Source organism: Heptranchias perlo, chromosome 31, assembly GCF_035084215.1.
Source record: "Heptranchias perlo isolate sHepPer1 chromosome 31, sHepPer1.hap1, whole genome shotgun sequence".
Lineage (NCBI taxonomy): Eukaryota > Metazoa > Chordata > Chondrichthyes > Hexanchiformes > Hexanchidae > Heptranchias > Heptranchias perlo.
In genome coordinates this window covers 13,570,214-13,595,596 of record NC_090355.1, presented here as the reverse complement: position 1 = coordinate 13,595,596, position 25,383 = coordinate 13,570,214, and the positions used below count along the sequence as shown (strand labels likewise).

Genomic DNA, 25,383 nt, shown 5'->3' with positions numbered 1-25,383 from the left:
TAGTGGTTTGACATTTGTATTTACTTGGCTCCATAATTAAGGAAGCTAGAAAGTGGAATTAAGATTTATAAAAGTGTTAAAGCACTCATTTAATGATAAACAGTTAGTAGGTATTTGAGACACTGCATGTCATGACCATAATACTTTGAACAGTAGATCTGCTAAGTATTACAAATACAAACATTAATGGTTAAATAGTTATTACATTCTCCATCATGAGTAGGGTTGCCACCTATCAGGTTTTGGACCATTTATTGAATGGGCTCTTTAGAAACTTTGACCTGGAAAAGCACATACCAAATGTATGGATTTTAAAATAAAGCCCATGTTCCACTTTTGTATTTTGCTGAGGCAATAATTATTCAGATTTTCAATGATTTTCCATTGCAACAAAGGAAATGTCAGAACTCAAATCATAATCCCACCTTCTTGCCTTTGGCAAAAGGTGGCAGCCCTATGGGTGAGATAGGTTTTTAGAGTCCATGAGAAGATAGGCAAAGGCAATGCCAAACCATTTGCACCCAACGAATAAAGGTGGTTTGCCATTTTCACACAAGGCCAGATGCAAATAAACAATCTCTTCAGGCAACAAACCTTCAGGAAAAAAAAAGTCAGCTTCATTAGTACAGTGTAGCGTCTCCGCTGATGCAGGGTTTGATGCATTTCTTTACTACTGTACAGATGTGTTTAATTGTTACAATAAAAAAGCCAAACGGCATTAACATTCATGCAGTTTTAGGACTGCCTGGAAACATTCCAACATTATTGCAGCCATTCAGCAGAGACTATTTCCTATAAATTCATATGAAAGAATGAGTGAATCAATTGAATGAAATGAAATGTCATTCAGTTTTTCAATGCAGGACCTGTAATAAAAAAAAGTACAAACTGGAGGACATTGTGCAATTAAAAAATAAACGGTGCCACTGATTGACGCGCTGTTCTTTTCTGTATGAAGAACAAGGAGAGAGAAAATAAATAATATAAATGAAAATACCTGTGTGACCTTCAGTGTATAGAGGCTTTGTTCGCTGACCGTGAATTATACCATTGACGGAAATCTCATAGTCAGTAGCAGCAAGCAGACCTGGGATGTCTATGGAATGCTGGTCACCTGGTACTGTGAAGGTTATTTGTTCGAGCAACCCATCAGAGTCTGTAATTTCTATAACAAAGTTTTCATAGGGCCCATCAGCTGTCCAAGAGACTTTGAAGCTGCTTGAGGTAACATCTGAGACCATTAAGTTGTCAAGTGCAGATTCTGGCTCTGGGAAGGTAATAAATTATATGAAATATTAAATTATGAACTGCAAAATATACAAGAAATGGTTCCACAACCACTAACATGTCATTGTGCAGTCTGGAATATAAGCGGTGAAAGGAATGTTATAATCACTAACTGTTCAGAGGTAACAAGACCAGGCCTGAAGTGGATCACGTAATTTATAACTGGACATAAATATGTATAAAGCACATGGAATGTATATGCAACAAATGGTAAGTGAGAATCTAAAAGTGATCCAAATAATGAGGTAGCACTGTAACAATGCGTTAGTATGGTATGGAGCGATGGTGAGAAGGCAGCAGAGTTCCATTCAATGTCACTGTGATTAGAAAAAGAGAAAAATAAGCAGTCACCTGTAAAAGAATATATAAGTGAAAGTTCATGCACAATACAACTGCAAGGATGCTCTCGTACATTCAAGATGAGTTTATCCCTTCATCCTGGAGAGTTAAAATTAAATAATAGGTGCCCGGTATTTCTGATCTTAAAAATGTCCAAACCAGACTTGTGGCAAGGCAATAATGAGATGCTGCTTTGTCATTCATTAAGATATAGTGTGCTTGCAGCTATCTCCATCATTCACTGCTCTGCATATGCATAGAGGTTATTTGAAACAACAGGACTATATTGCATTGTAACGCTAAAACATAAAATGGATCATTTTATATTGTACCCTGAAAATCATTTTAAAATGTTGAAATAAATTTAGCCAGAGTAATATTATTGATAGTTATGAAGGGTCTAATACATTAACAAGTGGGGAAAAAAGATCTCTTGGTGGCACAGCTTCTAATGGCACTGCACAGTATGGAACTGAGCACTATAGACCAGGAAGGTCTGTGTTAGCTGGTCTCTTCCAGGGTGACATAGATTATCCACAACACTACTGGGCTAGGGAGAGGAAAGTTCAGTTAGAATTTCCACTCCAGATTGCCATTCAGTGTCCCTGCTGGATAGTGTGCACATGTGAACATTAGGTGAGAACAGGTTCAGGCTAGTCCACGATTGCTGTTCATGCTGAGTTAGCTGGTCTCTATAATTGCCCTCAGCACTCTTGGGTTGGGGAGAGGGAAATTCACCTGGGCTCATGGTTCTGAATCCTATCTAACTGCCTCTACTGGAAAGTGCAGTGGTATGGACTTGGGAGTGTGCACACTCAGACATAACTGCAATGTCCCATGCAGTCAAATAACCAACCAACACTCACTGTGTAAGCTCACTCATGAAGAATAGCCACCAGAGGGCATTGCTGCCTATGCAACCAGATCCCAGCATGAGTCAGTGCCTTCAGGAGTGGAGGAAGAAAACCGGAGAGGAAATTTTAAAAGACAACAAACAGATATTGCTTAAGCAATATGTTTATCAGCACGTGATGCCTGTCATTTTCAGCTTTATTATATAAAGCATCTTGAGCATATTTTCTACCTGAGAATGATATTAAGATACTAAAGAGGTAATTTAGCTAGGCTCTCGTCCTGACATGGAGCCTCATTAGAAAGAAGCAGAGTCACAGAATCAGCTCTATTAATGACCTGTCTCTGAACTATGCTCCCATTTAATGATGGTCTATGCCAGGAGTGGAGTTTTTCAAACTTACCCTGTAAGCGTTCATTACTTTGCTTTGAACAAGTACTCCTGAGAGTTCAAAAAGTCAGATGCTGTACATGATAACTTAAAGACAACTGTATAGATTTCCATCCAAAAATGACTACATAAATGCATTAAAAATAATTTGCTTTTAACTCCATTCTGGAACTAAATCCCATGCAAACATACTAAGTGTAGTGTAATGGATATACCAGTTGATGGATATGTCTTGCAATTAGGTCAAGAATCATTGTTACCCTATTCAAAACAAAGCTGCCATAAAATGTCATGCTGTGTCCATGCTGTGGCATTTGGACAAATCTGACAGAAAACGTACATTAATCACTGACTGAAGCTTTGGGAGAGTTAGAAATGTATGCTTATCACATGCAGGAGGCAGCGTTTTCTTTTGGTTCCCAAAGGGAATATGTCGCAGCTCAGCACAAATAGGGGATGAAGAGAAAGTTCTGCCAATGAATGACAAGCTTTTGAATAATGGGTGATGTACAGGAGTCTGATCTTCTTCTGGACAATGGAAAGTAAGAAGTGAAAAGCAGCGTGTTGATGAGAGAAGTATTATTTGTCGTTGAGGAATACCTGTTTTTGCAATATCATTCAGTGGTTGCGAGAGCTGGCCTTGGACTATTCCATAAAGATCAATCTCGTAATTAGTGCCAGCTAGCAGCCCTGTTACATCAGTTGTATGTTGATCACCCGGTAGGGAAATCTTCAAAGGGCTGCTCAATCCATTTACATCCTTTATTGTTAAAAGAAAACTATCAAAAACTCCATTTTGTGCTGTCCATGATAGCCCGAAGCTGGTGGAAGTCACATTTTTTACCACAAGGTTCTCTGGCTTGGCGACTCCTGAGCTTGGAGAATGTGTAGCAGGTTTGTCAGAGGATTCTGTAACAGATGTTTTTGGATTAGAATTAAGTGGACGATCCTTGGGGTAGCTTCTTTCGTAAGCTGGCCGGGTGGGAGAGCCCCTTGCATCCTCAATGACTCTGTCTCCACCTGGGTTTACCATAAGTACTAAAAGGTACATCAGAAGTTACATTTTTCCCCCTAAAAACTTAGTTATAATGAGCAATCCCTTGTTGAATTCTGAAAAATAAAAAAAATCTGTGCTTTGTCATCTTATCGTTTTATAACCTAGAAAAGAAGGTTTGATTAAACAAGCCCCCATTGATTTTTCATTGCATATTCGTTTAAATTTGACATTTATAAATAGTCAGACTTAACATTCAAGGTCTTAACATTAATCTAATCCACCTTTTCTACAGTAGGCAGTAGCACAGGCATTTCTGTTATACTGAGGTCTGATTCCAAGTAATGTTTGTCTGCATCTGCGATTTCATTTTGCTGCACAAGGATTTTTAATATTTTTTATTTGTTCAGCCATTCCCCCCTCTCCTCCCTGACCTCCTCAGATTTCCTGGGCATGGCTCCATGAGCACAAACACCCCTCCAGTACCTTGCCCCTGTGGCCACCCTTCATCTGTGAGCCTAGACAGTGAGCGTTGGCAGGCAATTTGACTGCAGGGGAAATCACAGCTTAATCCTGTCATCACCTGGCATTCACCCACGCACGCTTTCCAGCTGCTTTCACTGGATAGCAATTAGAAGTGGGAAGCCTGGCCGATTTTTCCTCTCCTAAGGCCAATAGCACTGAGGCGAATTGTAGCAGCTGACTGTTGCCCAGGTTGAGATCAGCTAACTGAATACACACCGGGAATCGAACTAGGGATCTTTCTGGAATGTAAGCCCTGGTATTAACCAGGTCATTGCGGAGTCACAAATATTCGATGAATTATAACTACAGGCCAATAGTTAACAAATTTGTCTACAAAGGTGATAATGCATAGTGACATAGCAACAGGAGTAGGCTATTCAGACCTTCGAGCATTTCCGTCATTCAATTAGATCATGGCTGATCTGTATCTCAATTCCATTTACCTGCTTTTGCTCCATATTCCTTGATACCCTTACCTAACAAAAATCTATCGATCTCAGTCTTAAAAATTTCAAGCATCCACAGCCTTTTGGGGGAGTTCCAGATTTCCACTACCCTTTCTGTGAAAAAGTGCTTCCCAATTTCACTCCTAAATGGTCTAGTTCTAATTTTATGATTCTGCCCCATTGTTCCGGATTTCCCTGCCAGAGGAAATAGTTTTTATATATCTACCCTATCGAATCCCTTTATCATTTTAAACATCTTGATTAAATCACCCCTCAATCTTCCATACTCAAGGGAATACAAATCGAGTTTATGCAACCTGTCCTCATAATTTAACCCTTTATACCCTGGTATCATTCTGGTGAAGCTGTGCAGTACCCCCCTCCCTGGCCAATATATCCTTCCTGAGGTGCGGTGCCCAAAACTGAACGCAATACTCCAGATGGGGTCTGGCCAAGGCTCTGTACAACTGCGGCATAACTTCCTCACATTTGTATTGCAACCCGCTTGAGATAAAGATCATCATTTCATTAGCCTTTTTAATTATGTTTTGTATCTGTGCAGTAGCTTTTAGTGATGTGTGGACATGGATTCCATTGCTCCTCCATAGCCCTTAGTTTCTCACCATTAAGAAAATATTTCGATTTGTCTTTCTTGGATCTGAAGTGGATCTCACACTTTCCCACGTTGAACTCCATTTGCCATAGTTTTACCCATTCACTTAGTCTGCCAATATCCCTTTATAATTTTGTGCTCCCATTTACACAACTTACTGTGCCTCCTAACATCGAGTCATCTGCAAATTTAGATATAAAACTCTATGCCCTCATCCAAGTCGTTAATATATATGTTGAAAAGCTGAGGTCCCAGTTCAGATCCCTGGGGAACAACACTTGTCACATCCCGCCAATAAGAGAATGTTCCTTTTATCCCTACTCTTTGTCTCCTGCCTCCCAACCAATTATGAACCCATTTCACAATGTAACCTCTAATTATGTGCGCTTTCATTTTTGCTAACAATCTCTCGTGTGGGACCTTGTCAAATGCAATGTATTTTCAAATAGTAACTCAGCCACATCTTGAACTTTTAGAATAAAAATCAAGTTGTTAGTACTGATAACCAGAACCCAGGGATTGATTGCTGCCTGAAATTCACTGTCACCCAAAATTTACCATCTGGTAGCCAATATTTGTAATAAATACCAGATTGTGAATTGTAATTAAAAACTGCTTTTCTTACCATTGAACTGCTATGTTTCTTTCATATTTAAGCTCTCTGATGCTAAACCTGATGCATTAATAGGCCAAAGTGTCGAAGTATAAAACCTTAATACTTGAATAAAGGATTTTATGTTTGAATACCTTAATGGTTGGTATCAATGGCCTCGGTATTCCAATCAGCTCTGTGACTGGAAAATCTAGGCCACTAGCTGCAAATGTATTTTCTATATGTGAAATAGAGTACCCAACCCTGCAGCACTGAAGGGGGAGATTGGATCTACTAGTTTGCTGGTGATCTATAGAAACTGGATTCAATAGCATAAACACTGATTTCATAGATCCTCAACAAAAAAGACCAAAGATGTCAAATAAAATCAGGCAGGAAGAAAGAAATAATTCTAATGATCCTTTAGTTTTTTTTTCCTTTTTCATCATTAGGACTCTGAAATATGTCAACAATATTAACTGTATTACTGTTTTTTCCTAATCGTAGATGCACGAGGGGGTTCTTACATATATTTGTAACCCAACCTGATAATGCTCATTATTGACTTTTGAAGGTGAGGTTGTTATTCTAAAGTTGGTGCTGGCTCTCCACAATAGAAATGATTTGGCCATTGGCGTTCCTGACTGGACAAGTCTGACTATTTGAAAATTGTTTTGCAGATCCTGTTGCATTCAACAAGTCATGACACATGACGGTCTGGGCCGGTATGATGTAAGATATATATATACATTCTATAAAATGCTTTTATTAAGCAATGAGATGAAGCAATGCCATTTTCATGCTAACTTCCAATTGCATTGTGCCTCATACCATCTGATCACATCCTGACAATGATGGTAATAGTAAAGGTATCTAGACCAGACCATGCAGTCCTGCTAGAAAGATAAGAATGAAAACGAAATGCTTTTGGCAGCTAAACAGAAGTATTTTTGCAAAGCAGTTTGAATTATAAAGGGAGGAGGGTCATTTAGTTGCATAGTAGCTCATTGGAATTCTGATGCATTTTGCCCAGGGTGGTACAGGTGTAGATTTGTACCTGTGATTTTCTGATCTCAGCCTCTAATCTCACTGTTAGGAGATGACCAGTAGAAACTTAACAAGGAGGTAGAGAATATTGCATTGAGTCATCCCAGAGTATTCTTACATTCATCCTACAGGCTGGATATAGAGCGGTATTGGCAAAATTATCAAAACCTGCTGCCTGACCATCTACCTTGGCTAGGTCAATTGAGTGCAGCAGGGAAATCAATAGAACGGAAAGGGAGGAAATAAAATTAACTCTTTACATGGATTCTCTATTAGTGACTGAAATATATTAAAAATCCATGTTGTATCTCAAGTCATGAAATAAAATTAATACCATCATTAGGGAGCAAAATCTGGGATTTATCAGATTTGACTGACTGATATTGAAGGTGTATTAAAGAGATACATTTAGAGTTCCTAATCATCTGAAGTTTAGTTTCAAACCACTAGAGTTTCACTAAAGGTAAATTCAGCATGGTCATCTCTAACCATCATTGGGTATGTCCCGACATATGTACATCATCAAGCATATATCATGAAAATAGCATTGCTTCAACTCATTGCTATTATAAAAGCATTTTATACTATATATATATTACATCGTACCGCCCGGACTGTAATGTGTTATGACTTGCTGAATACAACAGGATCTGCAAAACAATTTTCAAAGCAACATTTTATTACAGTGTAAAAACCTTAGCCAAAGCACTTCCACTATGAATTAGGAAACCAATTAAGAACCCACCAAAACTAAGAACTTCTGCTGCCTTTGAAAACATTGTCTATTCATAAATTGAAAACTTTCAAAGCAACATTTATATTTGCTGAAATTCTCTGTTACTTTCATCTTGTATTGCACATGCAGCAAAATGTATAAAAGGGTACTTAATGATAACAGAAATAGTTTTGATTTTATAAAAGAAAAGCCAATGTGGGGTGGGGGAGGGGGGTTAGGGCAGAATTACCATCATATTCCATCCTGTGTGTCTATCCTGTGATTCAGGTCAAAGCTCCTGTGGTGATATTCAAGGAAGAACAGAAAGCTCTCCCTGTGTCCCAGACAACATTCCTCCCTTAATCAGTATCACCTAAAAAGAGAATGACTGGTTTTCCGTCTCATGGCTATTTGTGGGGCATTGCAGGCTCGGAATGGCTGTCATGTTTGCCTACATGACAAAGTCACTACACTTCAAAAAGTAATTTGTCATATGAAGCACCTTGAGATGTTTTGATCAACAAGGTGCTACATAATGCAAGTATTATTACATTGTAATACTTGATTACACATAAATATTGCATGTAAATGGATTTGGCTTCACATTTAAGAAGATAGGGAAATGGCACATTTACGAGTGATGAGTACACAGAATAGTTTGCCTTTTGGATTCAAAATTTGAAAGATTGAAATTGGATGACCTGAGGTTAAATCTAAAAGTACAGTACCAGTGCTCTCCCACTGGTTCAGGGGATTCCTGCAATAAATAGCTGAGCCATACCAACCAGGAAGGCCCTGGGTTGATCCTCAGTCTGTCTTGAGTCACTCAGGTGCCACCAAGAAATAGTCCTTCCACCAAGGACTTAACATATATCATTGCACTAAGATGGTTCGGGAGAAGTTACAAGCCCCCTTCCCCCACACACTTGGCAATTGGTAGCTCAGTCGATAGCCCTCAGATAAGATCAACTAAATTAGCATAGACTGGTGATCAAGCCTGGGAACTGCCTGATTGTTAAAGCTCAGCTATATGCTGGAATCCAGCATAACAAGTTAAGGTGTCAGAGAACGGCAAACTACTTCTTTATTTAAAGAGTCAGACTCATTCAAATCCAAATGTGCAGATTGGGATTACCCTGAATATCAAATTTTGGAACAAGTTGGATCCCTACTCAAGCATAATTTCTGTGCATTTTCAGATGGTAGCCCATGATTAATACTTAATCCAACATCCTGGCATTCTGGCCTTAAAGTCAAAGGCAATGACTACAATTTTTGTCACTGCTGTATTTGTATGCCTCAACTTCGCTCATAGTTGTCGATGATTTTTAGCTTTGCTAGTACTGTACTATCTTCACACTTTGGCTCTCTCTTAACGTCTAGTTATCAGTAACCCCAGATCTAAACAAATGTCTCAATTTATCGTATACAGGCACTATGTGAAAGCATGCTTAGATCAACAGCATTATAAAAAGAGGGGGGTTCTGTACATTTTCAAAATGAGGAGAGGAACAGGAAGAGGGGCCGTAGAGGGAAAGATTGTGAATAAAAAGAATACCTGTTGTGGCGTCTGCGTTCAAAGGATCTGAACGCCACTTTCCCACAAATCCGTATAAATATACCTTATAATGTGTACTATCCAAGAGACCAGTTACCTCCGTGCTACGAAAGTCACCATTTAGGGACATTTCCAGTGGTCCAAACAACCCAGTGGAATCTGTGACCACTATAAGAAAGCCGTCAAAAGATCCATTTTGCACAGTCCAAGAGAGCTTAATACTTTTGGAAGTAGAGTCTACCACAGTAAGGCTTCCCAGTTTACTATGCAACACCCCTTTTTCTGAATCAAATGTGGGCCCAGCGTTAAAACTTCCGTCTTTGTGTAGCCGAGCAGTGAGGGCTGTTGTGTGATCTATCAGCTCGCCAACTGGATTGATTAAGACAGCTAAAAATAATTTTGAAGGAATAATGTTTCAAAATACTATGCCATCAACAGAACAATAATAAAACAAAGTTGATAAAAGGTCATGCTTCCAGTTACACAATGCCATGTATTGGGACGGGGTTATTTTATTATGTAATTTCTAGTCACGTTAAAAGGAATAGTTTACCTCACAAATCAACTTTAGCAATTTGGCTTGACGTGCTTAACCAATTGTGCAAATTTTAAATCACTATCATTTTAACAGCAACTGGAAACAATTTAACATCCGTCTAAAGATAAAACTGGTAGTCGCACTACATAAATGTCAAGCGGCAGCATTCAGTTCCAACAGCAGGCAACTGCTATGAAATTCTAGCACCCAGCTAATTATTAAGTACAAAATGATATTGGGAGAAATTAGTATTGAAGGAAATGAGTAACTAAGCAAGTTAAAAATATTCACAATTTAGGAGTAGACTGGTTTTATAAAACCAATACAATATTAATAACATGGATAAAGTTTCAAACAACATGCTTCTGTTTATGTCTTGGCAGCATTCTAACCTCAGCTACAAAGTCTTATTCGAAACAATGCAAGTCAAACAGACAGAAAACAGTCACTAACTCCTACAAACAAGCACAAGCAAGGGGCACAGGGCAATCGTCCCTCCAATTTCATGCTACTTTTTCTCCGATTCACTCACTTTGTACACTGTGGCCCACTCCTCTGCACAAAAAGGCTGCAAATATTTTCTACCATTCAACGGACTATAAAGGACTGCGACACAAGACAAAACCAATCCACAAACCTCAAAACAATTAATAAGCCATGCGGGCTCGCGTCGCCTTCACTCATAACACGCATGCTTTTTAATTCTCAAGCTGGAGCCTATCCATAGGGAAAATATTCCAGCGAAACTGGGGCAACGTGCTGATGAGAACATTAATGCTCGGTCATGCAGGTAATGGCACAACCAGCTGTTCAAAGTAGTAGGGATTCTCTACGTAAAACCAGTTTTAGAACAGCTTAACATCACTATAAAGTGAAAGGCTGGAAACAAAATTGAAAAGCTAAATACCTGTGGTAGCTATAATGTTCAGCGGCTCTGAGTGTTGACCACCAGCAATTCCATAAAGAGTTATCTTATAAGGAGTGGAAGGCATTAGGCCTTTTATTTCAGCAGCTAAACCATCACCAGTCACGGAGATCTCTGCCTCATCATCGGCTCCAAACCCATTTCTATACTTAATGATAAAATAGTCATAGAATCCTATTTCTGCCATCCAGGTAAGTTTGACACCATCCGAGGTCACATCAGAAACAGTTAGGTTACTGAGTTCACCGTCACCAATCCCGGAAAACTCAGGCACAGAAGCTTCTAATGTCAGGGAAACAACTGGGACTGTTATTCTTCCGTTTGGATGAGGAGTGATAGCCTCCTCCAGAGAATGAGTGAATGCTGGCTCCAACATTGCTACAAAAGGTAGTTCAAACATTCGTTTTAGTACAAATCTGTTCAGTAGTATTGAAGGAGGAAAAACTGTTACAATTGTGCATGGTTTAATTACAAGCAGCTGTCAGCTGCTGCATCTGTAATCATAGTTATTATATTTAAGTCCTTAAAGAAAAGAAATTAATAGCCTGAAAAAGATGCAATTGAATGGATTAGCTTTCATGTTGGTTCCTGCAAGCGACCTAATTAAATGGAAATAAAATAAATAACATTAGAAACAATCACTTTGCTTTTCTGTTACAACAGTTATAATACTGTGTTTGGAATTATGACCACTTTATTCTCCAAAAATTGGAGCAGGGAGCAGAGCTGTGCCTGCAGTAGGTGCGGGCCCATTGGAGCCATCTTAATGAGAAGGTTGGGGGTGGGCATGTTCCCGGTCTTCTGCCACATTTTCCAGATTGACCACTCACTAGGCACTGCGCCCAAAACACATGATACTGTGACCCCAAACTTGTATTGACTGGAGGGTCTCGGGAGCGGGGTTGGGGGGTTGGCTGAAGACTGGACGTGGGAATTTCTTTTAAGGTTCAAGTTCCTCCAGTCCTTCCAGATGTTCAAGTTGAAATTGAGGCCTTCTGACTGCTGATCAAGAGTTTGGAGGGTCAACACATAGCGGTGCCTCACTTTCTTGCCCCTTCTATCAATGCTAGACCCTTCCAAGGGGTGGGCCTGTGCCACATGCCCCTAGACCATGTAAGTACCTTTGAGTAGGAAGTCCCAATGCTCTTAGCCCTGGACAGATCCAGTGGATCTGGGGTGTGAAGCTCCTGTGCAGCACCAGTCCAGAATAGGTGGGACAGGAAAATCCTCCCTTATGTTTTCAATGGACGCACCACTGTTCTGTGATAACGTGGAGTGTGGCATAGCTCAGGATGTGGTTTTTAGGGATAGCATCATCGGGAATAATGAGGAATACATGGCTTATTTTAGTCAAAAATTGTTTGAAAAATGGATTCTGAATATTTTGTTCTCAATACTCGAAGAGCAAGTATATTTCAAAATGATAGAAATATCAGTTTTGAAATTATGCTCTAAATTAAATACTTTAAAGCAAACTGCCTCTGTCATATAGATTCTTCAGCAGCAGCTCATTAAGCATTGAGAAAAAGGTCCTGTGTTATTTGGAGCAATTTCCTAAAAGAGTAAATGCTGTAATGTAAGATGACCTCAACAGGGGATCAGGGTAGAAACAACTGCACGGTGAGAAAATTAATAACGAGGAGAATGTTATTTTCAAATTTGTTTCCAACATTTTCGTGTTGACTGAAAATATTTTCCTATTACAGTACAGGCACAGCAGGGAGGGCTGCCTGTGGAATATTTTTAATGTACCATTTAGGAAAATTACATTGGCAAGGTTTAAATATTAAAACTGTCTCATGATTATATTTCCAATCATACTTTTTGTTACCATGCCAACTTGAAATAGGATTCGTTTTGTGTCACATGTCGTTTTACCCGAAAGCTTTGGATATCAAGCTTGACCCAACTTGCAATATCATGGACTCTTCTGCTTGCTCTTGTCAAAATTGCAGTAATATTAAGAATTCCTTTTCCTGATACGAAATAAGTTATTAAATAAGATTTCATTAGCATTTTTCAATACATAGTTTTGTTTGCTACTATGTACATGCATGTAGACATACACAGACATAGGTATATGTCATTAGTTAGTTAGTAATGATAGATTAAGTATTGAAATAAAAGATTTTAAAGTAACTCTTCCTCAATAGTAGAGTTTTTTTTATTTCAATATTCCTACAAGGCCTTCATGCTGGAAAAAGCAACAATCCTCTGAGTCTATATCAGTTCCATCCAACATATAAATCTCACAGTGAGGTATATTAGTTGTTTTACACACATTATGTATTGTAAACAGCTTAGTGTTTGGGTTCAAAATGCTTAAAATGAAGAGGTATATCTGGAAGGGTAAGTAGAGTCATCAAACTGTTCACAGACCTGTAAGAAGATTAAAATGGATGCCATTTGGTTAAAAGCAAAGATGGGAGTTGTAAGTACCTGTTCTACAATTGTACTTTGTTTAGTTAGAAAGGTTCCAGTTGAAATGTTTGGGTGATGCCATTATCATTCAGGACTGAAGAATGGATGAGGGAAGTTAGTATTCTACTGACTACATCCAGCCAATGGGAGGGAGCCAACTGCGGGAAAGCTCACATATTTCCAGTAGATCCTATTTTCCTGGAGGATCCATGAAATATGCTGCAGCACATAGCTTGCCCTTTCAGAGAGGGATTCATGTACAGAGGCAAGCACATGATTTGTACCATCAGTAAACAATGCTAAGACGGAACTACAGTATCTGGTAAAGTACCTGTAGTGACAGATCCGACCAAGGGCTCTGTTCTTGCTGTGCCTCGAAGAGCCACAAGCGTCACCACATACTCAGTGGCAGGCTTCAGATCAGCGAGAGTGACTGTAGTCTGGTCTCCCTTCACAATAACCTGCTGCGTTTCTCCGTGTGTTTTAGGATTATAATTCACAACAAACATGTCAATGGGAACTAAAGGAGCTTCCCAAGTCACCGAGGTACTTGTGGGAGTTACCTCGGAAAATTTAAGACCTCGCGGTGCTCCAAGGCCTGTGGAATTTTTTTAAAGAGTAGAGAATTGCACATGAATCCATCTGATAACACTTCCATGTTATATATTCTTCTGAACTGTGACAAATGTGACCTAAACATTTACATTGTGACAAAAGTCGTTTTTCAATTTTTCTCCCCAATGCTCTTAGAAAATTGTCTAACTTTCTTATTTCCATTTGCTGTCTGTTATACTTATTGTAACTGCATAATTCTTTGATGTAGGCACTGTAAACTATTAGCTCAATAACTGCAGTAGGACTGGAATATAGTGCAATATTAGCTAACAATAAAAGAAAACCTTCACATTTCATGGGAAAAATAATTCGTGAGTATTTGGGATGTTGAAACCATATCAAGTTATTCTAGTCTGAAAATTGCTGTCAATAATTATTTGTAAATTCTCATGTATTTTTTGGTCTAATTTCTATCATGAATTGAATAAAATGTAAATATATATCTATCTATTGGAAAAAGAGCCTTCACTAAATAGTGTCACAGTAAAACTAGACAAATTATTTTAATTAGTTTTATAAAAGCTTTACCCACAGACAACTTTCACAAAATTTAATATAGAAATAAAACAGAAACTACTGGAAATAGACGGCAAGTCCATCAGTATTTAAAAGAGAAAAGATGGCTAAATATCTCTGGTGAAATCCCTTCACTATATCTTTGTTTAATAAAGGGCCACCATTTGAAACGTCAATCCAACTTATCCCTGTCCAGATACCAATGGGCTTGCTGTGTGTCTCCAACATTTTATCTTTTATTGGAGATTTGCAGTATTCAGGATTTTTTCTCCTTTAATTTGGCCTATATTATAGAAATATTCTATTTTATTAATATATTCTCAGTTTTTATTTCTATGTGAAAAATATACTTTGGGGTGGATTTTAACTTGGACCAGGTTTCTGTCGGGATCCAACTCCAGTGAGTGAATTTCCTGCCAGCCAGAGTGCCATGATGAATTTAACCACCAGGTCTCATTTAAATGCCACCGGTCCACTTCTCACCTGAAACGGGTGCGAGGAGGGTGCAAAGTGGTTGCTGGCAGAGGAAGATCGGGTGGCCAAGGGCTGCCCCCTGCTGGCTTCCAGGGAAATGGCGGGGTGGGGGTTTTGAGAGAGTCTCACAAGAGGGAAGAGTGGGTGTGGAGAGGGGGAGGAGATGAGTCTAGGGTAGGCGAGACCACAACTTTCCTTGTGGGGCCTGGAGAAACATTCCTGCTCACTGTAGCCCCAAAAAGGATTGTTTTGGCTTATCTGGAGAGCCTCTTCGTCCTTCCCGCCACTGCCAACGTGCTTCATCCTTGGAGAAAAGCCACGACAGTGTCCCCACTCAGGCCTTGGTTAAAAGGCCATCAGGGTTCCATTGACGATATAGGACCCGGATTTGCATAAATTCATGAGGTTCCCGTCAGTTTTAGGCGGGCGTCTCATCCGCCTGCAGAACCCTACGGGTTAATATCGGAGACGGCAGGAAAGGGTCGAGTTCAGAGTGGATAAGTAATCTGCGAAGCCCAAATCAACCCCTTAAACTTTACAAAATCATTTAAATAATGAAACGTTCACATTGTTCACCTACTAAATTGTTGCTCTTATTTGCTTTTTGGGGAACTTTGGAGATCAACATTTACCATTCAAAAAAAGGTATATGACCACAAAAATGAATGGGATGGTCAAAGCTGAAAATTTAACATGGTTATGGTAACTTTAAAAGAACTGGGGAAGGATGTAATAATATCAAAGAGTCAGGAGCTTGTGTTGAACCTAATGCGTACAATGTTCCTTCAGATAGTTTCTTATTTCCTGATTAGTATCTTTATGAGAACTCTAGCAAGACACTGAACATGAGAAAAGCAAACCTGCAAGATTATATTGTAGATTAGATTTAAAGTGCAACAAACTGAGAGGGGAAATAACAAAAATCAAAGTAAAATTGCAAATATATTTATTTATTTAACAGGTCATTCAAGATCTCCAATTCTAAGTCTGTCTAGAAAGTTTTATTAGTTATTCTGGTAGCCGATGTTTTTCATGAATACACATCAGATATTTACTGGTTAAGATTTTTATCTTAATATTTATGCAAGATTATGTGAGGAGATCCACAGGTGCATCAACATTACTTTTAAATGAGAAATCTGTTGTATTCAAATGGAGAAATGTTATAGGATTCCTGACTGAAGAGGCACATTTCACAGTTATTATTACACTTCTGTTTGTTTTCCTGCTAATTTTTCGCAAGCCACTGACTCCTTCCTGTGGTGGAGTTCCATGGATGGTTGATGACCTGTGGTACGTTATCAAAACAGCCACTGTCTACGTGTGAGCCTTGATACCGCGCGTCAGCACCCTACGTTAATCAGGAGGGGTGTCATGGCCAAGCTCGATGATGCTCTTACCTGACAACCACACACGAGCACTTCCATAGTGATATGAAACAAGATCGCAGGCCAATTTTCCCCTCAATGCCCTGAGGAGACTCAACTCAATTGTTGCACCCCTAACACTACCCCCTTGAGATCAACTAATTCTGCACAGGCTAGAGATCATACCTGGTGCTTTCCTTGCCTGCATTAGCTCAACTACTCACGTGGGTGGAGAGGAAGCAATTTCCTAAGTACAAGTGGTGTGGAAACCTGCCCACCTGGACACATATCAGAAAATTTCAAGCACATTACCCCTGTACAAACTGCTGAGCTTTGGGGGGTGGAGGTGGGGTTGCTATTCCATTAACTAGATTGTTCAATAAAGTGTATAAATGCACTCAAAGTTCAAGAAATCGTTTCCAAAAAGAAAGCCTACAGTGTATGAATTCTGCATTACAGAAAGCTTTCTCTGAAGCGACTCTAAAGGGAAACACTTGCAGACTATACGTCTGCGATTCCGATGACCTCCAGCTAGGAATAATAATGTTATTATAGTATTTTAAATAATTTCCATCTTCCACTTTCTGTCACATTGGGCAAGCCTTAAAAGTTAAAGTTGAGTGAAATAAGGGAGCTGCTCTTATCCTTAAGTAAATATTGAATTTGTTTAATGCCATGAGAAAAAAAAATAAAATCTGCTGTTTTGTTTGGCTAGTAAGTTAGACTCCCACACCATGTGCTGCACTTGGCACACGTAATAAATAAATCCCCGCTTGCTTCTGGCTTGTGCTGTTTTATATAGTAGTTACGACACAGTACAAAAGCTAATCCAGTTTACTTTTGTTCCTTTCATTTAAAAGTAACGCTGACCTACCTATGGATCTCTTTTCACAATCTAACATAAACATTAAAATAAAAGTCCTAGCAGGTGAACGTCTAGCATGCTTGCATATATTGTAATGATGAATAAAGCCCAAAGTGTGCTTGTACTAACATTTATTATTCCATAGCCTTCACAGACATAAGGGCCTTAATCTAGCTCCCTATTCCAATATAAAACATGGTGGAACATTCTATGTAATCCAATTATATTACGAGTTAAATTAAATATTGGCCAAACGTTGCATTATTAAAAGTGAAAATGAGTAGGTCCAACAATCTATATACTGAATGCCTGCAAATTCATTTAACAGCCAGAGCTAATATTACAAAGGAGAGCTATCAGCAATTGCCTTACCTATAGGTCACTTGCATCTCGAAACCTGCAATCATCTAATATGCACTGCTGGTGGTTGAGGCTCTGCAGTGGTAGCGTACGTTTGTAAAATTCAGCTACTATATTTATATATTCCCATATGAATTTATCATTTATTACCAGTTTGCCCCAGATTATATGGACTGACACTGTAAATCATGTATGCCAAATCACTTCTTGATTGCAAAAGGAATATCCATTACATAAAAATATTTGAACTAATATAGCTTTACATTTTAACATTTACACTTCCGAATTAAACACATAGGGAGTCATTTTAAACTAACCCGCCCGTCGGGAAACTGACTTCAATGGAGAGTAAAATCAGGTGGGGCGTAAAACCAGCATTGCATCCGATGGGCGGGTTGGGTTAAAATTGCAACCCCCACCCCCTTCACGTTTTGTAAAGAAGCAGAACTGATGACAGAATCTCTGTAAAAATAAAACTTTTTTGAAATATTTGCTTCAAATACAAGCAATGGAGACTAAACAGTTAGCAACGGAAAGACACGCATCATTTAAAACACAAATAGTGAAGAGATCAAAATAGCACTTAAAAGTTCTTCCTTACCTGTAGAAGCGCTAGTGGTGGAGGCCGTGCTCTTCTGTCTACCTCGCTGTGCTATGAGAATAATGGTGTACTCAGCTGCAGGTTCGAGCCCAGTCAGGATGTATGAGACAACATCGGCAGGCACCACCTCTTCATTCCTCTTACCAGAGGATGAGATATAGATGATGAAGTATTCATCTATTACTGCCAGTGGCCGTTTCCATTGCAGAGTAATTGTGCTCTCTGTTGTCTCACTCACTTTCAGGTCTTTTGGACTGTCCAAGTCTGCAGTAATAAATAATTAAGAAGTGTAAGTGCAGTCGTTTCTTGATGCCTGGGTTGGTCAGTATACTACCCAATGTGGAACTGCACTATATAGGTCAGGATCACAAGTTTGGTCCCTGCTTCTGTTCTGAGTTAGCCAATCTTACAGTAGGGCAACAGCTTGGATACTACAATTGGCTTCAGTACACCTGGCCAGTAAAGGGGAAAGAAATCAGCCAGGGTCTTTGTTCCAGATTTCTATCCATTGATTCCAGCTGGGAAATGTGGACAGCATTGGTTGTGGCTATGATGCCTACCATGATTCAATGGCCTGTGACGCTAGCTATATTGACTGATGCATGAAGAACTGCTATTTAGACAGCAGAGGGCAGCCAACGGACGTGGAGCCAAACCCAGTTCGAGTCAGTTCCTTCAGAAGATGAAGGGAGAAACTTGAGGGAAAATAACATGTAACTAGCAATACTGATCTGTAACCTAGTGACCTCAGAAATACATTTGCTAAATTGGTTTAAATTGTTCTAATACATAATTGTTTTTTTGTTGTTATAAAGCTTCCAAGTAACAGGCTTTTTTGTAGTAAAACTAGTAACCAGATAGACATTTTTGGCACTGGACATTATATATTGTTTTCACTGCATGGATGCCTTTGTTGTCTGGTTACTAGGGTTTATTATATTTGTATTTAATGTATTAAACAAAGTTCACAGTGGGAAACTTTGTAATAGTCGATTTACTCCAGAAGACTCTATAAATCATGAGTGACAACATCATGAGTCATGATGAAGATCTTCCTCCCAAGTGGAATTAACTTTATTCCAAAGTTCCCTCTTCTAAACTCTATATATATAATACGTTATACCCAAAAACATATTAAACATCTGTTTTCTTTTTTAAAACCATTTAAACCATTTTTCAGGATTTAAGCCAATGGAAGTGCAGGAGGTGCATTGACAGTTTCCATTGAACTCTGATGAAGTAATTGTGAGAGACCAGACTAAAAGTCTGTCGTGTCTGGTATGAGTTTGTAGGAGTTAACGTGTTGATGTGATAAGCACTTGATCTCCGATTGGTGTCCTGTTTTGTGTCGAGTGATTAATGTTTAATTCAACCTGCGTTTACACAGTAAAATGTATAATGTTTATTATTATGAAAGATACCGTTACCCTTCAGAGAATACAAAGGTGAGAAACCAGTGTGATTCTGGGTATCTACAATCTAAGTTGGGAGGGGGGGATTAAGAAGGTTGGGTTTGTTCTTTGAGGGAAAGAGATGGCTGTGAAACGACCTATTTGAAATTTTCAAGGTTTTGAAGAGGATTGGCAAAGTTACCAGGGAGGGCCATTGAAATGAACAGCATAAGTGGGTTCAAAAGGCAACATTTCTCGAGATGTGATAAGAAAGCAGGTAGGGGGAGTGAGATCAATCAAAAAAGGATAGACATGTTGGGTACAATGGCCTTTCCCTGTTTCTAAGAACATTTTGGGGTAGAAATTGGCATGCGTTGTGCCCGGTTTCTGGGGGTAAAGCGGGCGCAAAGCATGCCAGTTTAGCAGTGGATTGGCCTGCGCCCAATCTTCGCAGGCATTGGGCCCACAACTAAACTCGGGGGAACCATCTTTAGGCATCTAACGCCTGTGGAAACACCCCTGTACAAAATTTGTTCACGATGAGCGGGGCAGGCGTCAAGATTCACGCGCGTCCCCCTTGCCCACCGACAAAGGTAAGTTTTTAAAACATTTATAAAAAGAAAAAGTTTCTGTAGAGCTAGGAGGAGCAGGAGTGCTCCCCCCACCCCCGACTCCACAGTCCTGGCGATCGGCCCTCCCTTTGCTGGACGACCTGAAATTAATTTCTGTCGTGGAGCAACCGGCGCTGGCAGCTCAACCCAAAGATGTAGATGAGGCCCCCAGACTAATTTCTACCCCTTTATGTACTACATCTCCTTAAAGTATTCAATCAACTCAATTCATGTTATCGGATGCCTAAGACTTACCTGTGGCTACATTAATGGTAGAGGGGGCACTCTCCCTGTTGTCTTTAATTGTACTGACACCAAAACCATATTCTATACCTGGCTGCAGACCTGAATAATGCAAAAGGTTTCATACTTTATTCAAACATTTAATGCAGCAATAAGGTAGCAGAATATTGCTCTCTAGGTTGCCATTCTGTTAATGAAAAACAACATTATTTGTGCCTTGAGGACACATCCTGCAATGCACAAATCCAACAAGTCCAAGATAAGTTCACTTATGTATCGATGATAGTACAATGTTCTTATTTCATGGTAAGCTTGTCATCCTTCAAAAATCAATAGGAGAGATCTTCCTGGGTCTGTGCCTGGTCACACTGGTTCACATGGGTGTGGTGAATATTGGAAATTCAGATGGGTTGGAGCACAGGAACCTGTCTAATTTTCCTTCATTAATTTAATTGGAAGGAAAATCGGGTAGATTCCTTTACAGATTATATTTAAGAAGGAGCTAGATTGATTTCTAGACACAAACGGCATCAAGGGGTATGGGGAGAGAGTGGGAATATGGTATTGAGGTAGAGGATCAGCCATGATCATATTGAACGGCGGAGCAGGCTCGAAGGGCTGAATGGCCTACTTCTGCTCCTATTTTCTATGTTTCTATGTGCGCACTCTGACCTGCCGATTTTCCTATATCCGCTGCTCCCATGTAATCTTATGCACCTGAGTGCAGACCCAGGGAAATCTATCCTCCAAAGTGCACTTATCAGAGGAATTAAAAGGCCTCTATTATGTAATGAAACATGCCTGGTTATTATAATGTTCCACAGCTCTAAAATGGTTCACCTACTTGTCCGAAATGGTCAATTAAGAGATTCATTGACTTGTTCAGGGGTATACTGCTGTTAAGTTAGTCATAAATTGCTGATGTACATTTGAAGTTATTCAGTGTGCTCACTCTCAGAGTTCTCTCTTCAATGGCAGTTAAATAAATGATAAGGATATTTTGTGAAGGGAAAAGCCAGGAGTGGAAAGGCAATCAGCAATATTTTTTAAAAATTGAAAAACCTTGATGATAGACTGAGGCCCACAACCAAGACTAAAAAGAATAGGAGACAAAATAAATTCATAGTATCATAGCAGGAACATAGTATCACAGCACAGGAGGAGGCCATTCGGTCCATCATGGCTGTGCCAGCCCTTTGAAAGAGCTATCCAATTAGTCCCATTCCCCTGCTCTTTCCTCATAGTCCTATAAATTATTTCCCTTCAAGTATTTATACAATTCCCTTTTGAAAGTTACTATTGAATCTGCTTCCACCACCCTTTCAGGCAGTGTACTCCAGATCACTGAAACTCGCCGCGTAAAAAAATGTTTTCTCAAGTCGCCTCTGGCTCTTTTGCCGATCACCTTAAATCTGTGTCCTCTGGTTACTGATCCTTCTGCCACTGGAAACAGTTTCTCCTTATTTATTCATTCATGGTTTTCAACACCTCTATCAAATCTCCCCTTAACCTTTTCTGTTCTAAGGAGAACAACCCCAGATTCTCCAGTCTCTCCACATAACTGAAGTCCCTCACCCCTGACACCATTCTAGCAAATCTCTTCTGCACCCTCTCTAAGGCCTTGACATCATTCCTAAAGTGTGGTGCCCAGAATTGAACACAGTACTCCAGCTGAGGCCTAACCAGTGTTTTATAAAGGTTTAGCATAACTTCCTTGCTTTTTTACTCTATGCCTCTATTAATAAAGCCCAGGATCCCATATGCTTTTTTAACAGCCTTCTCAACTTGTCCTTCTACCTTCAAAGATTTGTGTATGTGCACCCTCGGGTCTCTCTGTTCCTGCACTCCCTTTAAAATTGTACTATTTAGTTTTTATTGCCTCTCCTCATTCTTCCTACCAAAATGTATCACTTCAAACTTCTCTGTGTTAAATTTCATCTGCCATGTGTCTGCCCATTTCACCAGTCTGTCTATGTCCTCCTGAAGTCTGTTACTATCCTCCACATTGTTTACTACATTTCCGAGTTTCGTGTCATATCCAAACTTTGAAATTATACCCTCTTTACCCAAGTCCAGGTCGTTAATATAGAGCAAAAAGAGCAGTGGTCCTACTACTGACCCCTGGGGAACACCGCTGTATACTTCCCTCCAGTCTCAAAAACAACTGTTCACCACTACTCTCTGCTTTCTGTCCCTTAGCCAATTTTGTATTCACGCTACCACTGTCCCTTTAATCCCATGGGCTTTAATTCTGCTTAAAAGTCTATTATGTGGTACTTTATCAAATGCCTTTTGAAAGTCCATATACACAACATCACTATCCTCATCAATCCTTTCTGTTACTTCTTCAAATAACTCGATCCAGTTAGTCAAACGTGATGTACCTTTAACAAATCCGAATTGACTTTCATTTATTAGCCCATACTTTTCCAAGTGCCAATTAATTTTGTCCCAGATTATTGTCTCTAAAAGTTTCCCCACCACTGGCATTGGGCAGACTGGCCTGTAATTGTTGGATTCATCCTGCTTCCCTTTTTTTGAACAGGGGCATGATATTTGAAATCCTCCAGTCCTCCAGCACTGTCCCCATATCTAAGGAGGATTGGAAAATTGTGGCTAGAGCCTCCGTAATTTCCACCCTTACTTCCCTCAGTAACCTAGGATACATCCCATCTGGATCGGTTGACTTTTCTACTTTGAGTACTGCCAATCTTTTAAGTACCTCCTCTTTATCTATTTTTATCCTATCCAATATCGCTGCCACCTCCTCCTTTACTGCTACAATGTCAGCATCCTCTTCTCTAGTGAAGTATTCATTCCATGCCCTCTGCCTCCACAAGAAGATCTCCTTTTTTGTCCCTAATCGGTTCCACCCTTCCTTTGACTACCCTTTTAATATTTATATGTTTATAAAAGACTTTGGGTTCCCTTTTATGTTAGTCATTAATCTATTCTCATACATTCTCTTTGCCCCTCTTATTCCCTATTTTAGATCTCCTCTGTACTTTCTGTATTCAGCCTGGTTCTCTACTATATTATGGACCTTGCATTTGTCATAAGCCTCCTTTTTCTGTTTCATTAAAAGGTGGTGGTTATCAGGAATGCTAAGCTCGGGTTTAAAAAGCTAAAGATATTACGAGGAAAAGACTGAGGTAAGGACTTCTGTATACTTGAGGTCCTGATAAATGAAGCACTAGAGCAGAAAATGATGCAATAAGTGATTCTGTTTTGTGGCTTCTACTGTTTTGTTCATTTATAGATTAACTTACAATTTTCCCCAATTTGTGGTGATAATGATAATTCAACACATAAATTCCAACAACTAAACTCAAGATGGGAAAACTCATCACAGAAATTATAGAGAATTGTAATTATTATGCAGCGTAAAAACATATCGGAGTGTATTCACAGGACTATTGACACAGTCCCAGGGCTCATATGCATCATTACATGGGTGTTCAAGTTCTTTGTCTTTGTGGGCTGTGTAGGTAGGAACAATGGAGCCTTTGGGGCCACATCTAAGGTTTCCCATTTATTTTCATATCTCTCAAGTTGTCCATACTAACAGATCTTGGGTATTCTAATTTAGGATTTATCCACCAACGAGGCAATGGGGATGAAATTGGGCTGCCACAATGGAAAACAAAATCGGGAACGGTGTAAAAAAGTGCTGTCAATTCGCTATGAGCCCGTTTGGCACAACTATCGAAACCAATTTCACCCCCAAGGACACTGGAAACAATCCTTTCCAAACCTTCATGTCTACTAAAATCAAATAGGGAAAATTAGCAAATAAGAAATCCAAATGCAAATAGGAGTTGTCTGGGCTTCAAGGGCTGGATTGCCAGGGCTTGAGGGCCAGATGTGGTGCACAGGCCACAGTTTGGATTCCCAAGTTTTATCATATCATTAAAAACCCGAGTGCGTTCCAGCCAGGCAACGCATTCTAACCAGTCATTTTCTGTTTAATACAAGTTAATTAATGTAAAAACACTCAAATACAACATTGGATTTCATGTCAATTTTACATATTATGAAGAATACCATGAGCTTATAGTAAATATTACCAGAAATCTTAATTTTGGTGGTTGGTTGAGTGCTTCTTTCGACACTGACTTCCTTGTGTTCTCCTCCCGCCAGCGGTGAATACTTAACCTTGTAATTATCGGCAGCAGCTCTGGTGTTCATCCACTCCAAGGTGATGCTCTCATCTGTCTGAGATACGTTTCTGAGGTTTTTGGGGGCATCAAGGTCTAGATGTGAAAAATAGTATTGAGCAGGGATGAAAGAACATGTGAGAGAATTGTGAAGAAAACCAAGATCCATTAAAAGAGCAAGGTCTTTAGTCACATAGTAGGATACTGCATGTTATGGTTTAATAGATATTTAACTTAAAATAAAGTAGCTTGAAGTACAAGGATCATATTTGACTTACCCTTACAAAATAAGCATTGACTTACTCTTACAAAATAATTACTTCTTTGAGGAATGGTAAAGAGAAAATCAGTGAAGACTTAAAATAGGTTTGTTTTAATCCATGTACCATCACAAACCTATACTGAGCCACATGTACTCTGGATAACATTATCCTATTGTGTCCGCTTTTTTTTGCTTGAACAGAATCTCACAATTAAGTGGGATTTAGTGTGGTATCTTAATAACCAATAATTAAGTGATAATAGCAACTTTCAGAGATATTTTATTAACTATCAAAAGTTAATGCAGTATTATTGATACCAGATTGACAAGGATAGTCCTATCGAAGTGTTAAACTGTTTGTCAATATAAAGTTCAGTAGTGGAGGCCTCATACGAATGGAATTTAAAATGATCTTGTACTAGTGAATGCTAGTGAACTCTTGAAGAGTCATCGCTGAAGGCATGAGCTATATGATGGATTGGGAATTGTTTGAGTTGCAACAGGATTTCAACTATTTATCCAAAGCTCCAATACCGAAGCGTGAACATCTGTTAAATATATCAAAACAGACTTGCATAATTCAAAAAGGAGGAATCGCCAGGTGATTTTACTTTCTTTACCTGAGATTGACGTGGAAACGCATAGACGTTATCTCAGGTGAAAAGAATGCCACGGACC

At 39.3% G+C, this 25,383-nt stretch overlaps 1 protein-coding gene across 8 annotated transcripts in view; it reads right to left on the bottom strand.

Annotated features, from left to right (window-relative positions):
- The window catches only part of tncb (tenascin Cb), a 252,703-nt gene that overhangs the window by 43,292 nt on the left and 184,028 nt on the right, over positions 1 to 25,383 (bottom strand). For 3 of the 8 annotated variants that reach the window (XM_067969582.1, XM_067969585.1, XM_067969583.1), the window contains 6 exons: positions 24,354 to 24,539; positions 20,299 to 20,388; positions 18,042 to 18,305; positions 13,575 to 13,841; positions 3,470 to 3,778; positions 998 to 1,267 (listed from right to left, as the gene is read on the bottom strand). In XM_067969582.1, the coding sequence (XP_067825683.1) occupies positions 998 to 1,267; positions 3,470 to 3,778; positions 13,575 to 13,841; positions 18,042 to 18,305; positions 20,299 to 20,388; positions 24,354 to 24,539 (1,386 nt within the window). Of the gene's footprint in view, positions 1 to 997; positions 1,268 to 3,469; positions 3,779 to 10,804; positions 11,201 to 13,574; positions 13,842 to 18,041; positions 18,306 to 20,298; positions 20,389 to 24,353; positions 24,540 to 25,383 lie in introns of all 8 variants that reach the window. The other 5 variants (XM_067969589.1, XM_067969584.1, XM_067969587.1 and 2 more) reach the window with 5 other exon arrangements.